This window comes from Dipodomys spectabilis, unplaced genomic scaffold (assembly GCF_019054845.1).
Source record: "Dipodomys spectabilis isolate Male_0828 unplaced genomic scaffold, ASM1905484v1 ptg000431l, whole genome shotgun sequence".
NCBI classification, from domain to species: domain Eukaryota; kingdom Metazoa; phylum Chordata; class Mammalia; order Rodentia; family Heteromyidae; genus Dipodomys; species Dipodomys spectabilis.
Genome location: NW_024871108.1, coordinates 30,004 through 47,500, shown reverse-complemented (window position 1 = coordinate 47,500; position 17,497 = coordinate 30,004). Strand labels below are relative to the sequence as shown.

Here is a 17,497-nt window from a genome sequence, read left to right as displayed (position 1 = left end):
GTAGCAAGACTATACCAGGAGCAGTAAGAATTACCACAAACGTTACTGGGACAGAATTGTAGTATTAAAACAGTGCAGCGGAGAATAATCATCTGGATTTTCTGATTTTGAACTGAAAATAGGCCAGAGGAACAGCTCCAGAGGGAAAGAGCCCGTCCAGCAGAGAGAGAGCTCTGAGTCTAAACACCAGCCAGGCAAGAAGGAGGAAGGGAGGGAAGGAGGGAGGGAGGGAGGGAGGGAGGAAGGAAGGGAGGGAAGGAGGGAGGGAGGGAGTGGGGAGGGAAGGAGGGAGGAAAGGAAGAAGGGAAATGAAGAAAGAAAAAAGGAAGGAAGGAAGGAAGGAAGGAAGGAAGGAAGGAAGGAAGGAAGGAAGGAAATGAAAGAGAGAAGAAGGAAGGGAGAGAAAGAAAATAAAGGAAGGAAGGGAGGGATAAAGAACTAAAGGGAATGGAAGAAGGAGGAAGAGGAGGAAGAGGGGGAGGAGGAGAAGGATGAAGGGAGGGAGGGAAAGAGAAAAAGAACTAAAAGGGGAGAAAGAAAAAATGGAAGAGAAGAAAGGAAGGAAGGAGGGAGGGAGGGATGAGAGAAGGAGGGAGGGAAGGAAGGAGAAAGAGAAGGAAATGAACGTATGACAGACAGCGTTAAGAAAGTAAATGAAGCTCTACTATCTAGCTCAGCGACAACGTGGACATTCCGTTCTGTTCACTGCTCTTTGTTCCTGGGATGGGATTCTCAGTGGAATCAGAGCCTGAACTGAAGGTACCTGCATCTGGAAAAGCAGAGGCTTGGGCCCTGCCCTTGTCTAAACATCTGAACCTCAAAGCACAGCACAACTATCCTACTTAATGACAGAATGTAACTCACAGGCAAGATGTCTTGAAAAACTCCCCAGACTGACAACATGGAGGAACTTGTTATTTCCTCAGATGATTGCGTGAACACAGAGGGCTTCTTGTCCTCAAACGTCTTTGTTTCATAAAAGAAGGGACATTTTTAACTCCAGAGTGTACCAAAGATATCGTCTCCTTCATTTAAACAGAAATATAATTTCAGAAAAATTCATACATTGTTATCTCTAAGACAACATTAAAGACACTAATAGACACTACATGTATAAAAATTGGGCCAAATTTCATGTATATTTAAATATCAAGTCCAAGGTCTAACAATTCCTTTTTCTTTTTTTAATTTTTTGTTAATTGTTTTTTGTCAGTTCTGGGACTTGAACTCAGGGCCTGGGCGCCGTCCCTGAGCCCTTTTGCTCAAGGCTGGCGCTCTACCGCTTGAGCCACAGCGCCACTTCTGGTTTTCTGGTGGTTCCTTGGAGATCAGAGTCTCATGGACTTTCCTGCCCAGGCTGGCTTTGAACCACAGTCCTCAGATCTCAGCCTCCTGAGTAGCTGGGATGACAGGCGTGAGCCACCGGTGCCCGACTTTAACAATTCTTATAAAAATGATGCTTAAATGACAAATAACATGGAGTATAAGGAAGAATTATACTGCAGTTTCTATTATCCTAAATTAACGGAGTTTCTATAAGTCCAAATCAGAGAAAGGAAAGGTGGATGAAGAGAGTCCTGATACCGAATGACTACATGTGAAACACAGAACAAGGAGATGGCAGGGGAGGAGGAGAGGGGAGGGGAGGGCCGGGAGAGAAGGAGGGAAGAAGCCACATGGACCAAGATGCATTGCACTCACAACCTGCCCCATGGGATGGAAACCTCCCTGGACAACTACTTAAAGATAATCATAAGACACGCCGTAGAGCTGTTGGGATGCACGGTGCCTTTGGGGCCACCTTTAGTATTTGGCAAATCGTTTCTTTTTATTATTTCAGATTGATTTTCCAGAAACGGGATGGCGGTCTATGAAGCCTGATTTGGAAGAGAGCAGCGTGGATTTTGAAGACCCACCCCAGGAGTGTTTAAAACACATCGCCAGACTTTCACAGAAGCAATCGCCCCTACTGTGAGTGACCCAGGTCTTGGAGTGTCTTTTTGCACACACACACACACACACACACACTCAGCACACTTTAAGCCCCTCCCTTCCTTCCCACTCACACGAGCTTTTACTTCCAACGACCACCTTTGCTGCAGGATCAGTTCGTCGCTAGGTACGAAGGAAGCCCTTGTGTAGGATTTCGAGGATTCTTTGGCCCCTGTGTATTCATTCCCTTTGACTTGACTCAAGAGAAGTATAAAGGTTGGGAATCAGTTTGTATCAGCTATTCGCTAAATGATCCCAAGACCCTAAGCCAAGCTTTAAGGTAATTAGTGATTATTGGTGCTGGTTACTTGGAATCAATAAGTTACCGCTGATTGCCCTGGTTCACAACAGGCCAACGCCATTATGACACAGATTAGCACACAGACATGAGGATATAGTTATGTGCACATACAATATATGCTATAATACGTCATCGAATTCATTATGGATTATGCTTTGCAATCTCTATAATTTATTGAAATGCTATCAATATTATTATATAATAAACATTATTAAGTAATAAACATTAAAATATTAAAGTTATATATTAATATAAGTTATTATTATAATACATAATACCTGATTATATAGTATGTAATTTCAAAATGTATATTCTATATTATAAATATTATCTATTATATAAATAAATGAAATATTATATAAATGAATAAAATACTACATAAGATAAAACATTAGATTATAAATAATTATATGATACAATATAATATATGATATGTACATATATGTACTCAGATATACTTAGACAATATATGTACTTACATACACTTATAACCTCAGGATTTGTTATTTGGTCCCTCAGTCTCTGTCCTGGGACCTCACCCACGACATTCAATCATGTCACTCTGAAATTTCCGTTTAAATTTCATCTCTCAAAGAGACCTAGGAGAAAGGATTTGTGGGGAGTCAGGTTTTGTCTAAAACTGGATTGTTTTTCCAGATGGAATCACCACACACCCCAGACTGTTCAAGAAATAGCAGAGGGCCTGGGTGTGTTTTGAGATTATTTGTGTGGTGGTAAGTTTCTTTCAAAATCACCTTCTGTAAATATATACATCTTACCCTAGTCACACTAGCCAATCACGAGCAGACTGTCAACCTGAGCTCAGCCAATCAGAGAAGGGGGTGGGGCCTGTTGTATTAGGGAAATAATCTTAGGTAAATACATCTTACCCTGTTCACACTAGCCAATCATGAGCAGACTGTGAACCTGAGCTCAGCCAATCAGAGCAGGGGGTGGGGCCTGTTGCATTAGGGAATAACCTTAGGTAAATACATCTTTCCCTGTTCAAACCAGCCAATCACAAGTAGATTGTGGACCTGAGCTCAGCCAATCAGAGCAGAGGGATGGGGCCTGCTGTCTTAGGGATAACCTTATGTAAATACAGCTTATTCTATTCAAGCTAGCCAGTCACAAGCAATGGCTCCCTGGCCAGCCCTGGGTTCATGCTTGGCTCCCTGATAAGTGGGAAGGAAGTGGGGGAGAAGAGGCAGCCAGGAGGTTCGCCCATGGCGTCATTTCCAGTGATATGAGAGATGAAGGAAATGATTGGATCCCTGCATGGAGAGTCTGCTCCAGACATTGCTTTCAGGTCTGAAGATGGTAGAAGAGTCTCTGAGTCCCCAGGACGCAGAGAGCATTGTACATTTTTATTCATCTATTTGTTTTAAATGATCCTTAAGTAGCTGTGCAATGGGGTCTCAGTTCAAGATGTCAGTTTATGAGGAGGATGCATCTTGAGCTAAAGCTCCCCTTCCATCTTCTCCACGTCTCTCCACGTCCATCCCTCATTACCTGCTCCTCCCTCCCTCCCTCCCTCTCTCTCTATATATATTACATATATACTAAAGTTAAATACAATCTTTAGTATACAGATGATAATAATATCATCTTTACATCTATAACCTTTTAAGTAGTTGTACAAAAGGGCCTCAATTCAACACATCAGTTTACGAGTACTTGTGCACAGATTATTAATCAAAAATAAAACAGGAGTCATGGTGCTTCAGAATTTTAAATATCTCCCAGCCAAAGCAGTCGAGCACAGTAAATAGGACTCAAACTCACGGCCGATCAATACTGCCGGTGCCTGTTTTGAAATGAACCTCCATGTCTGCGGCTCCGGTTTCTATTTGTATTGCTGGTGTGCATGCCGTGAGCAACGTTTTCTTCTGTTTCTCCCACTTGGCTCTAATTATTCACATTTGGTACCGTGCGGTGTCATTCTGGACTGGGAAAAACAGATGGGGAGCAGTCTCCGACGTGGCACAACTTGTTTTCAAATCAGATTCCCTCAAGTTTCCAAATATCATTTTGTTTGCAGACTAAAGTCCTGGAACATTTTTTAGTTTTTTTTTTTTTATCATTTGCTCGATGACCTACTTCGTTCTCCTTTCGAGTTAATAAAATGTCATCAGATTCAGACATGTGAAAATGTGCCCAGGACATCTGCAAAAATAAAAATCTATGGAAAATAACAATATTATCCTTTGTTCTGCAGCTTTGAGGTAAGGCCCGTACACATCAAGGCAGGTGCTCTACCCTTTGAACCATGCCTCCTGTCTGTCTTCTTTTTCATTTGCTTGTTTTGAGGTAGAGTTCCACTTTATTCCAAGTCAGGCCTGGGCCACCATCTTATTTATTCTTCCTGCCGTAGCTGGAATGGCAGGTGTGTATTGCTGTGCTCAGCTTTTTTCAATTGATTGAGATGCGGTCTTGCTGACATTTTTGACCAGGATGGCCTCCAACTGTGATCCTCCTGATCAAAGCCTCTAGTAGTAGCTGGGATCACAGGTGTGGGTTATTACTCCCGGCTTAAAAACATATATGTTGTTTAATATTCTTAATGTGCCAAGAAAGAGTCCAACTCTGAAAACCGCGCCTAAAACAGGGCATAGAAAACCATTTATACTGAAAGAAATGAAAGCGCCCATTTCAATGTGGAAAATACACGCATGTCATCCCAGCTACTCAGGAGGCTGAGATCTGAGGATCCCGGTTCAAAGCCAGTCCGGGGCAGGAAAGTCTGTGAGACTCTTCTTTCCAGTGAACCACCAAAAAACTGCAAGTGGAGCTGTGGCTCAAGTGGTAGAGCACCAGCCTTGAGTGAAAGAGCTCAGGGACAGCGCCCAGGCCCAGAGTTTGAGCCCCAGGACTGACAAAATTAGATAGATAGATAGTAAGTAAGTACAAGGCCCTGAGTTCAAGTAAACTGACACTGAAACTGCAAACAGCTAGCTGTGAAGACCACAGGATAACCATTTTCATCTTCCATCTCTATCCTAAAGAGCACAAAGAACTTTTACAAGAGAAAGAAGTTGGGGGGCAGGGTGGGAGGGGCCACAGAGAAGATGAATCTGCGGGTGTTAACAGCGTTTAGGAGAGGTGAACGCATTGCCAGTATTTGCCTTCAGTCACGAGGTTTTGAATCTTGACAGGAGTGTGATTCGTACCCATATCTGCATTTGCCTAAATGTATCGAATGGTTTCTCAGTATTTCCTTCTATGTAAATTACAATTGGGTAAAAGAAGTTTAAAAAAAAAAAAAGGAAACAGGTGTTGTTTAATATTGGAGGAAAGAAGAATTTAATCAGAATATTATAGATGGAAAGTATGAGTATATATATATATATATATATATATATACACACATATATGTATATGAAAGCTGTATATATGTATATACATATGGCTTTCATTATGACTTCTTTTTCTGAGGGTTTTCCAGTAGAAAGTGCAGCAGAAAGATCCAGAAGGACCTAACGATACAGCTAGAAAAGCCTCTCTGGTCATCTCCTATCTTCTACCATTGTCCATGTTTTTTTGTTTTTATCGATGGGCAAGGAGAACTTTATTGAATCATTTCGTAAGAAGAATTCTGTGTGGCTGAGCTAGCGCTGAATTACTGATTGGTATGTAAGCCATGAACAGACATAAATCTAGTGCGTCAAGAACGTATTTGCCCATCGTGGAGAGTTAGGGATGAGGTCAAGGAAAAGGGGGAACAGATGGATGAATGAAGAGCAGAAGGGAGAGAGAATGCAGTTATCATATCCCAGGTCCAGATGTGACTATGGATCTAGGCAGCTGGAGGGGAGGGGGGAAGAGAAGGGGGAGGAAGAAGGGAAGGAGAGACATGAATCAAGATGCATTGTCTTTACACACACCGCCGTGCAGAATTGAAACCTTGCTGTCCAACTACTTGAATGAAAATCAATCCTTTAAAAACTTAAACAATAAGGCTGGGAAGGTGGTTCTGTGGGTAGAGCGCTCGCCTTGCATGTATGAACCATTGGGTTCGATTCCCCAGCACCACATGCACAGGAAAAACCAGAAGTGGTGCTGTGGTCCAAGTGGTAGAGCGCCAGCCTTGAGCAAAAGAAGCTCAGGGACAGCCCCCAGGCCCCAGGACTGACAAATTAATTAATTAATTATTAATTCCCATTTCTCATTCCTCTTGGAAGTCTGGGCTGATTATTTAGGCTGAGAGTCTTTGGTGGGGGTGAAGTCAGGGGTCAAAAGTTGTGAGTGCTCATGGCCTTCGGTCAGCCAACAGGCCGAGCTGTCAGAAAGTCAGGCACCCTGGCCTGCCCTGGCCTGAGAGCTCTCTATTCTGGAATTTTCTTATGTCGGGGAGAAACACTGGAGGCTTTAAGAAACTCCAGAAATTTCCAACTGGTCTGCACACTTCCAGTGAACCCTGGAAGCGGGGCGGGGGGGGGGGGGGGGGGGAGGGGCGGGGAAATCAAGCTGGAATCCACAGAATGAATTGAGATCTTTGTGTTGGGGAGCTGACACTGAAGAGTAGGAGTGAACTTGGCCAAAACTAGCTCTGAAAGCAAGGCGTCTCCTGTTCTAAAAAGATGTCCACTCACTCAGAAACCCATTCAGCTCTAAGTTCATTTGCCCAACAGAAGGCAGGATTCATGGTGGACCAGATGCCGAGAGAGAGGTTATTTTCCCTCAAGAGGTGGCAGAATTTTGCCACCTAAAATGAAAACTGAGAACAAAGAAGAAGAAGAAATGGCAAAGCGAAGAGGGAGGCAGAGTAAGAATGATTTCACTGAACGAAAGATGTGCTTACTCATTCACTTACTTAGGGAAAGAAGGTCGTTAGTAGGAAATAACCACATGGATCAGCTAGATTTCTTCATTTTCCAAGAGTTAAAAAGAAAGAAAGCAAGAAAACAACTAACCTTCCAGAGTGAATCAAAATTCAAAGAACTGCAGTCAGGGGTTGGTGTTGTGAATTCGTTTGGAAGATGACAGCTTCTAATATGTCGTGGTGTGTGTGTGTGTGTGTGTGTCTGTGTGTGGGTGTGTGATTATTTTTCAGGCTCTCTGAGGAAAAGAGGAGATATTTGTGGTTTTACCGCTTCCATTGCAATCCTGAAAACTGTTCCCTTCCTTTGGTGCTGGGCAGCGCCCCGGGCTGGGACGAGAGAACTGTGGTGGAAATGCAAATCATCGCGAGAAGATGGACATTTCTTCATCCTTCAGAGGCTCTGGGCCTGCTGACCGCCAGGTAAGAGTCCCATGATAAGCACCAGATCGCAGGCTAGGAACGATGTGCTTGAAGAGGAAAACAGATGGATGGATGGATGGATGGATGGATGGATGGATGGATGGATGGATAGATATGGAAGGATAGGTAGGCAGATAGATAGATAGATAGATAGATAGATAGATAGATAGATAGATGAATAGGTAGATAATATGGATGGGTAGGTAGGTAGGCAGGTAAGTAGGTAGGCAGATAAATAGATAGATAGTAGGCAGACAGACAGACAGACAGACAGACAGACAGACAGACAGACAGACAGACAGACAGACAGATAGATAGATAGATAGATAGATAGATAGATAGATAGATAGATAGATAGATAGATAATATGGATGGGTAGGTAGGCAGGTAAGTAGGTAGGCAGATAAATAGATAGATAGTAGGCAGATAGATAGACAGACAGACAGACAGACAGACAGACAGACAGACAGACAGATAGATAGATAGAGAGATAGATAGATAGAGAGATGAATAGGTCGATAATATGAATGGGTAGATAGATAGATAGATAGATAGATAGATAGATAGATAGATAGAGAGATAGATAGAGAGAGAGAGAGATAGATAGATAGATAGATAGATAGATAGATAGATAGATAGATAGATAGATAGATAGATAGATAGATAGATAGATAGATAGATAGATGAATATGTAGATGGATAGGTAGATAGATAGATGAATATGTAGATGGATAGGTAGATAGGTGGATGGATAGATAGGTAGATAGAGAGATAGACACACAGATAGATGAATAAGGCCAGATAGATAAGTAGATAGATAGATAGATAGATAGATAGATAGATAGATAGATAGATAGATAGGTAGATAATATGCATGGGTAGGTAGGTAGGTAGGTAAGGAGGCAGATAGATAGATAGAGAGAGAGAGACACACACACACACACAGAGATAGATAGATAGATAGATGAAAGATAGATGAATATGTAGATGGATAAGTAGATAGGTGGATAGCTAGATAGGTAGGTAGATAGAGAGATAGACAGACAGACACACAGATAGATGAATAAGGATGGATAGATAGGTAGGTAGATAAATAGGTAGATGGGTGGATGGATAGGTAGGTAGATAAATAGATAAATATAGATATGTAATTAATTCAACAGCTCTTCTGTTTGTTCTCAATTTCAATAGATATTAATTCAGTGGATATTAATTTTAGATAAATGTAGCTGTGAATATAAATTTCAAGCAAATCTAAGCTGTAATTGTGTCTTCACAGTAAATGCGCAGTCTAACTGATACCACTTGTTAAGTCAATGAAGTGTTGCGTGGCTCTTAAAGAAATAATACCCCAAGAAGGAGGAGGGGGAATAATCGCTGCCCTTCTTTCTCTCTCAAAAACTTAAAACAACAGGAAAAAGACTCTAAGCTGGGCACTGGTGGCTCACACCTGTCATCCCAGCTACTCAGAAGGCTGAGATCTGAGGATCACAGTTCATAACCAGCTTGAGCAAGAAAGCCTGCAAGACCCTTATCTCCAATAAACCACCAAAACAAAGCCAGAAGTGGTTCACGTGGTAGAGCGCCGGCCTTGAGTGAAAGAGCTCAAGGACAGCACCCAGGCCCTGAGTTCAAACCCCAGGACACACACACACACACACACACACACACACACACACACGGAGAGCCTTATGTTTTTCCTGTTGAAGTGCGCAGAGGTAGCTGGAAAACTACTGTTGGCAGCAGGTGTAAATAGCATCATTAGGAGAATGAGAATAAGAAGAAGAAATGCATGTCTTCCTTGCTTTCCCACTGAGCGAACCCAAGGGTTTACCTTCCCTTTGGGAAGCAGCGGGTAGGAGCTGGGCCTTCTCTTGGCTTTCCTCTTGTATCTGAAGCCAAGAGCAGACACTGAAGTCTGTCCTGGTGGCGTGGACCTGCCAGTCCCAGGACTTGAACTCAGGGCCTGGTCGCTGGCCCCGAGCTCTTTCACTCAAGGCTGGTACTCTACCACTTGAGCCACAGCTCCACTTCTGGCTTTTTGGTGGTTCGTTGGAGATAAGAGTCTCAGGGACTTTCCTACCTGGCTGGCTCTGAACCACGATCCTCAGATCTCAGTCTAATGAGTTTCTGGATGACAGACGTGAGCCACTGGGCGCCTGGCTCCCAGAATCTCATCTTTAATTCATGTTAACGTTAATTGATTTTAAATTGAAAATAGTGATCGATGTTGAAGGATCATTGCATGTTCTGCTGTTTGCATTTTTGTTGCAGTATTTCTCTGGGTAATGAGAGTTTCATGATCTGAGCTAACAGCAGCTATTTTCAAAGTTAAAGGAGAGTTCAATTTGTCTTATTTGGGGCACGTGGTCAAAACTTGATGAGTTGGGACTTCATAAAGTCCCTTGTCAGGCACTAAATAAGGTCACCGCGAAGACAGGCATGTTGGTGTTGTAATCCTTCCTTGACTTCCACTCTCAGTTCAACTAACTGAACGATCAAGCAATGCGACGTTCCCAGCAATGAACCTTTCCACCCCTGTCAATTCAAAAGCTGACTTTTCGGAGAACACACAGTGTGTGCTTGTTAAGTGAACTAACTGTCTTGGTGAATTCTTCAGTGATCTGTGTGTGTATACATGTGTGTGTGTGTGTGTGTGTGTGTGTGTGTGTGTGCGTGTGTATATATATGTGTGTGTGTGTGTATTCACACAGTAAGTATCTATATATACACTGAGACATATATATGGAAGTATATGTGTGTATGTGTATACATATATATGGGAATATATGCATTTTACACATAGACATATGTATAAACACACATATATATATATGGGAACACATATATGGAAATATTTGTGTATGCACATATGTGCAAATATGTTTTTATATGTTCTCATATATACATACATAGTCCCATATATACACACATATTCTGATAGCTAGATAAGTAGATAGATAGATAGATAGACTTGGTCTGTGTTTTAATTGGCTTACCTTTTGATAGTTGTGTGTTCCATGTTTTGCTATGGAGATGTTTTAATACTGCTGTGCATTTAACCCTGTGTAAAGATTCATTACTGTACTTCTATTCTTTTTTTTTTTGGCCAAGAGCCATGATAAAATTTAATTTAGCTAGGCTGGGCCAGGGGTTGCTCATGCATTCACTTATTAAGCTCCAACAGAGGGCTAGCTAGATGCTGGTGCTTCCAGAAGAAAAAGAAAAGCCACTGGAATCAGAGAGCCAAGCCCAAAGTCTATGGTTCAAGGGTGATGGCTGCTATTTTTTTTCCTGAATTCCGAAGCTCAGCTCACCCATTGCTAATTAAAAGTAGGAATTAAGGCAGGGAATTAAATGTCCATGCAAGGAGAAGATTCATTTAAAAATAGCAATACTGGGTAGGCAACGGAGAATTGCACCAGGAATTTAAATAAAAACAGGATGGGGTGCCAGGATTTGCACCCCTCCGCCCCACAGAATATAAATTTAGCATTTTGCAGGAAGAAAAGTGATATATTTCCCAAGCAGTGACTTCAGTTTGGAAAGCTCAAAAAAAAAAAAAAGAATATATATATATATATATATATATATATATATATATATATATATGTATATACCAAATCACTGTTTACGGTAGTGATTAATTGATACTGAAGCCAATCTCGATGAGCATATGAGAAGCAAGATCAGAATACGGAATTGGAAGGCATTTACATAGAAACTCCCATATACGAGAATGGCTAATGTGATGTTTGATGAGAATGAATGATCCAAAATATATGTACAGGGAAAATGGTAATGACCTGAATGGGAAAAGGAAGAAATAAGTCCTAAAAATATAAGTCATCATGACGCCCTCCCTCCCCCCACCCTCCCCCAAAAACAACATAAAAAGCAATGTTCTCTACTCAATGTTCTCCACAGAATGTTATCTATTACAGGATAAGTAAGTTGTGAGCACTACATAAGCTCCCAGTAAGAGAGACAGAGAGACAGAGAGACAGAGAGAGAGAGAGAGAGGTAATTCTTTCCAAGAAAAAAAAATAAGCAAATCTGCACAAAGAAATTGAATTCTATTTGTGGAAATTTCCTGACCGGTCAGAGAATAATGACTAACTGAATAGTGACCAGCTCTCTATGTTGGAAAAGAATGATCCCATTTTGGTTGGGGGTTGTGGGGTTCAGGGCTCCGTGAGTCACAAAGGAATTGTGGATTTGCGCCACAGAAGGTGGCCAAGCGCGGGCAACGTGTGGACAGATTTAAAAAGTGTCTGTGGATTCTTCTGGAATCAGGATACAGGATGGATTTTTCTGAGAGGAGAAAATGAGCCAAGCGTATTAGATGTGAAATATTGGGAGGAAGAAAAAAAACCCACTTGAAGAATATCATTGACCTATAATGGATACGAATCAGTGTAGAGAAGGCAGAATTGACGGAACATTCCAGAGGAGAGGAAGAGAAAAGAGAGAGACACTTGGAGCTTCCTGATTGGGGCAAGTGTTAGAAAATTGCATAGCTCACCAAGGGGTTTCTAGAAGTCGGAGTGGACTTCTAGAAGTCTAGTGGACGTTGGAGAACTTTCTTTGGATTGGACCACAGTAGAGATGCCAAAACATGGCAGCAGAAAATATGATGCAATTTATAATATATAAACGTATTATACAGATCTTCCAGCTTGCGAGGAAACTCATCCCTTAAAAGAAAGAAGAGAGGTTTCTGTTTGGTTTTGTTTTCTTCTTGTGAAGGCAGTAATCGAAGAAGTAGTAGAGATTTTCAAAACATGGTAGAAAATGTAGAGGAAATACAGAAAGACACCAAAGCCCAGGGCCTTAGAAAAGCCAGTACAAAGTTTCAAGAAAATAAGGTAGAAAGCAGAAAACTGGTGGCAAGAAATAGAAAGGCCCTGATGGTAGGGTAGACTTCATTTAAAAAAGAAAACAAGATTTTCAGAGGCTAAAGGGAAGTTATTAAATAGAGTACACTGAAAATACAGATCAACTTAAAGTCAAGAGGTCAGTGAAATTAGTGACAGAAAGATTCGTGTTGTTGACTTTTTAATTAACAAGTAATAATTGTGTACACTTGTGGAACCCAATTGAATATGATCTATGTGTGTCGATCCATTTATATCTACCTATCTATCCATCAATCCATCTTCCATTGATCTATCTTCTATATCAGTTTATTATCCATCCATTTATCTGTTCATCTATCAATCTGTCATCTAGCGAGCTAGCTATACATGCCCTGTGGAAAATTTAAATCCAAACAATTAACATTTCCAACTTACAATTTGCCGTGTTGAATTGCATTAATCCTAATAAGCAAAGCAAATCAATCACGGAAAGGTTTCCTTTCGTTCTAATTACATTCTAACTGATTCTATTTAACTCTGAGTTGTTATTTTAATTCATTCTTTCTGTGACGACCGTGATTCATGCTCCATTTCTATATTCAAGTCCATAGACTGTCCATTAGAAAACATCTCTGTTCAGTTCTTTTTCCTTTCTTTTTTATTGTTGTGCCAGTCCTAGGACTTGAACTCAGGTCCTGGCCACTGGGCACTGTCCCTGGGCTTTTTTTTTTTTTTTTTTTTTGCTGTATCCTAGCACTCTACCACTTGAGCCACCACTTCCACTTTTTTCTTGGAGACTTTCCCGCCCAGGCTGGCTTTGAACCACGATCCTCAGATCCTCAGATCTGAGCCTCTCAAGTAGCTAGGATGACAGGCATGAGCCACCAGCGCCCGGCTCTCTGTTCAGTTTCTATATCTCCTTGGACCTGAGATATCTTATTCCTTATTTCTGGTTTCTAGCTGAAGAAATAACTTCCCGATCCAATTAACCAAGTTACTACACTGCTTATTATTATGCTTATGTTGATCCATTCAGAATACAATCAACCAACCATCCAATCAATTACCCCAGTTACCTTGGTGATTTTATACAAGTGTACATAAGGGCTAGGCAAAAGCTTAAGGAACTTTGCTACAATCACAATAGTAAAGCTACTAAAAGCAGAATGTTCTAGATATTTTGACTCTTGAATCGGTGAGCATCCATCAGCAAATGTCCTGGGAAACTCCCTGCATTTCAGATATTGCGTGTGTATAATAATTAGGTAAAATTCAGTTGCCAGCTTTCCTAGGGTTCTTGAATTCTTTTTTTATGTATTTATTTATTTGTATCCATTGTGGGCCTTGAACTCAGGGCCTAGGCGCTGTCCCTCAGCTCCTCAGCTCAAGGCTGGCGCTCTACCACTTGAACCACAGCTCCACTTCTGGTTTTCTGGTGGTTCCTTGGAGATCAGAGTCTCACGCCTTTCCTGCCCAGGCTGGCTTTGAACCGCAATCCTCAGATATCAGCCTCCTGAGTAGCTGGGATGACAGGCGTGAGCCACCAGCACGTGGCTTCTTGTATTCTCCACTACATAAAAATCCTTGAAGGATGTTGAATTATTCGGTTCATAATCACCGCGAAAGATCCTGCTTTGACAGTTTGCTCAGGGAAAAAAAGAATTTTTTTTTCTTCTGTCACATCGGATCGTTTTTGGTACAAGAAACACAGCAAAGATATTCATATTGACATATTTTTTTTTAGTTCTTGTTCCAAGTCACCACTGAGTGTGTCATTTGACTGAAAACCTATTGGAAAAACAGCTCTGAGCTTCTGATGGCGTTGTAATGCTAAGCTGACAGTAGGGTTTTTAGCTGTGAATAATCTCCCGCAGGAGAGCTTGCTGTGGATTTTGGAGGCTGACATTTTGGTCACACTGGAAACCTGATCTCTGATTTCTTTGCTTTTCATTTCCCTCAAAGCTGCTTTAAAAAAAATTATTATTATTATTAAAGGTCGACATTTTGATACATTACATTTAACGTTCACCCCGCACTTCCAAAAGTTCTTTGAGCAAAACATTAGTTCCTGGATCGTTTCTCTGACTGGAATGAGAGGGAAGAAAAGATGGAGAAAAGAATTGGTAAGGGGAGGAAAAGAAGAGAATAAAACTGAATTGAAGAGGTTAAAAGAGATTTTTTTTCCCTCTATTGAAATTTTATGCCCTGCATTTCTTGGGCTTGTTGAAGGCTGCCTGGAAATCTTTACGATTTCCTCAGTGACCGCTAAGAGAAAGTGGCATTGTGAAGATTTGGGGAAAGAGAACAGTAAATATAAAAGTATGCTGGTGTGGGGCTGGGAAGGTGGCTCAGTGGGAAGAGTGCTCGCCTTGCATGCCTGAGGCCCTGAGTTCGATTCCTCAGCACCACATAAGCAAAAAGAAAAAAGCCGGAAGTGGCACTGTGGCTCAAGTGGTAGAGCGCTAGCTTTGAGCTGAAGAGCTGAGGGACAGCGCCCAGGCCCTGAGTTCAAGTCCCACGACCGGACCCCCACCAAAAAAAAGTATGCTGGTGTATCAGAGCTCTTGGCCAGAGACCAAGGCACCAAGGTATCAATCAATAAGGTCACTGCAAGACCGAAATTATCACCAAAATAATCACAAAGTGCATTTATCACACACACACACATTCACTTCTGAGTGGAAAGCTGAGATTTACACACACACACACACACACACACACACACACACACACACACACACGTTTGTAGCTATTGGAAAAGGTCTAATGCAAAAGCAAACAGAAGCCCAGGAATCTTCTAGTAAGTGGAACATGCAAAAAATGTGTTCCAATAGGCCTGGGCAGGTGGCTTAGTGGTAGAGTGCTTGCCTTGCATGCACAAGGCCCTGGGTTCGATTCCTCAGCACCACATAAGTAGAAAAAGCCGGAAGTGGTGCTGTGGCTCAAGTGGTAGAGCGCTCACCTTGAGCTGAAGAGCTGAGGGACAGCGCCCAGGCCCTGAGTTCAGGCCCCATGACTGACAAAAAAAATAAAAAAGAAATGTGTTCCAATGCAAAAGACTACCCTTGTCACAAAATAATGACTCTCCTCCCAAAATGGTTGTCTTGGGTTTTTGAAAATGCAGCTCTTTTTCACTGACCATAGTGTTTTTGTTAACAGACAGTGGGTATATGGTTATTTTTTTTAATTAATTGATAAATATGGTGTGTGTGTGTGTGGGTGTATGTGTGTGTGGGTGTGTCCTAGACCTTGAACTCTGGGCCTGGGCGCTGTCCCTGAGCTCTTCAGCTCAAGGCTGGTGCTCTTCCACTTGAGCCACAGCGCCACTTCCAGCTTTTTGGTGATTCATTGGAAAGAAGAGTCTCATAGACTTTCCTGTCTGGACTGGCTTCAAACTGTGATCCTCAGATCTCAGCCTCCTGAGTAGCAAGGATGGCAGATGTGAGCCACCGAGACCTGGCACAGTTATCAGGTTATTTCTTACAAATGTGAACCAGAGCTTAGCAAATACCACTAGATAAGTCTACTAGTGGTATTGTGTTTCTCCTCACACAGTGTAATTCTGCAATCATAATTACAAAGGATGCACACAAATATATGTATATGTTATACATATAATTGTATATGGTAGTTATACATATCTAATAGGACACATGTATACATATAAATTGTATACATTTAAAAATATATAAATACATATACCTATATACATATACATATATAATTACATACAATGCATATATATAAACAAAAAAATCATGAAATAATTGGAAGCTTTGCAAATATCTGCCAGATATTCCTTCCTTCAGTGTAATTCTGCAATAATAATTGTTCACATATTATAGATAAATATACATCTATACATTATATATTCATATGTCATGTATATACACATATAATTTATATACATATAATTATATATAATATATACATATTTATACTATTTATATATACCTATACATACATTATATTATATGCATATATAATATAGATACAAATAATTATATAATATATACCTATATTATGTATACATTATATACATAAATACAATATACATATAATTATAGAATATAGATACATATAATTATACATACATATAAATGATATATATGCATTATAGACCCATACACCTATACATATCTAAATAGATACAAGTTCTGCAATCATCCAGTCTTGCATTTAGCAGAGTCGGCACTCACTGGCTTGGTGTACGTGTGCATTTCTTCAGCTAATCAAGTCATTGGGAAACACAATCGGCTAGCGTGTGGGAAGTTCACACCAGGCTGCAGGCCTCATGTGGCCGATGACATTTGGGTGTGTAAATATCACGCTGTGTCTGGGCACTGGGTAACACGGGCTTCGTGGAAGGATTTGGAGAAGGAGCGGCTGCCAGCCGTCCATCCCCAAGGAGGTTATCAATGATCTCAGACATGCACGAGGGAGCAATGCCACCAGGTGGGGGACAGATGTATCTGTTTGCTCCATACCTCACTTCAAGGGCCCGGAAAAGTCAACTTGAGCAAAAGAACAAAACAAAAATACTCTCCAGAGTATTATGTCAGAAGAATATTCTAGATCAACTAAAAGTAAAAAGGCCCATGGCTGGGTGCTGGTGGCTCACGCCTGTCATCCCAGCTACTCAGGAGGCTGAGATCTGAGGATCGTGGTTCAAGGCCAGTCCGTGAGACTCTCATCTCCAGTGAACCATCAAAAAAGCTTGAAATGGAGCTGTGGCTCAGGTGGTAGAGCACTAGCTTTGAGCCAAAAAAGTCAGGAACAGCACTCAGGACTTGAGTTCAAGCACACACACTCACACACACACACACACACAGGCCTGTGATTCACAAGTTCTTTCTAGTAATCGCAATGAATTTCCAGTTATTCACACCTTTTCACAAATAAGTTGGAAGAGCCAAACACTAAATTAAGAAGTAGGCCCTGTTCAACAACAAAGAAGTTAATTTTAGGTAGAATTGAAACACTATTCGAAATAGGCTTTAAAAAGAAAATCAAAGCCATGGAAGAAACTTTCCTTCAGATATTTGGTGTTCGTGTGTGGCTCCCTATGCTCTTCCTATAAAATGTAGTGGAGGAAGGTGTTCA

The 17,497-nt window shown here is 41.2% G+C and overlaps 1 protein-coding gene across 1 annotated transcript in view; it reads left to right on the top strand.

The window, feature by feature from the left end:
* Positions 1 to 17,497, top strand: part of LOC122097749 (phosphatidylinositol 4-phosphate 3-kinase C2 domain-containing subunit gamma-like) — a gene marked incomplete at its 3' end in the record, with an annotated part of 81,246 nt that overhangs the window by 34,686 nt on the left and 29,063 nt on the right. The window contains 2 exon segments of the mRNA XM_042668316.1: positions 1,841 to 1,971; positions 7,347 to 7,535. Of these exon segments, the coding sequence (XP_042524250.1) occupies positions 1,841 to 1,971; positions 7,347 to 7,535 (320 nt within the window).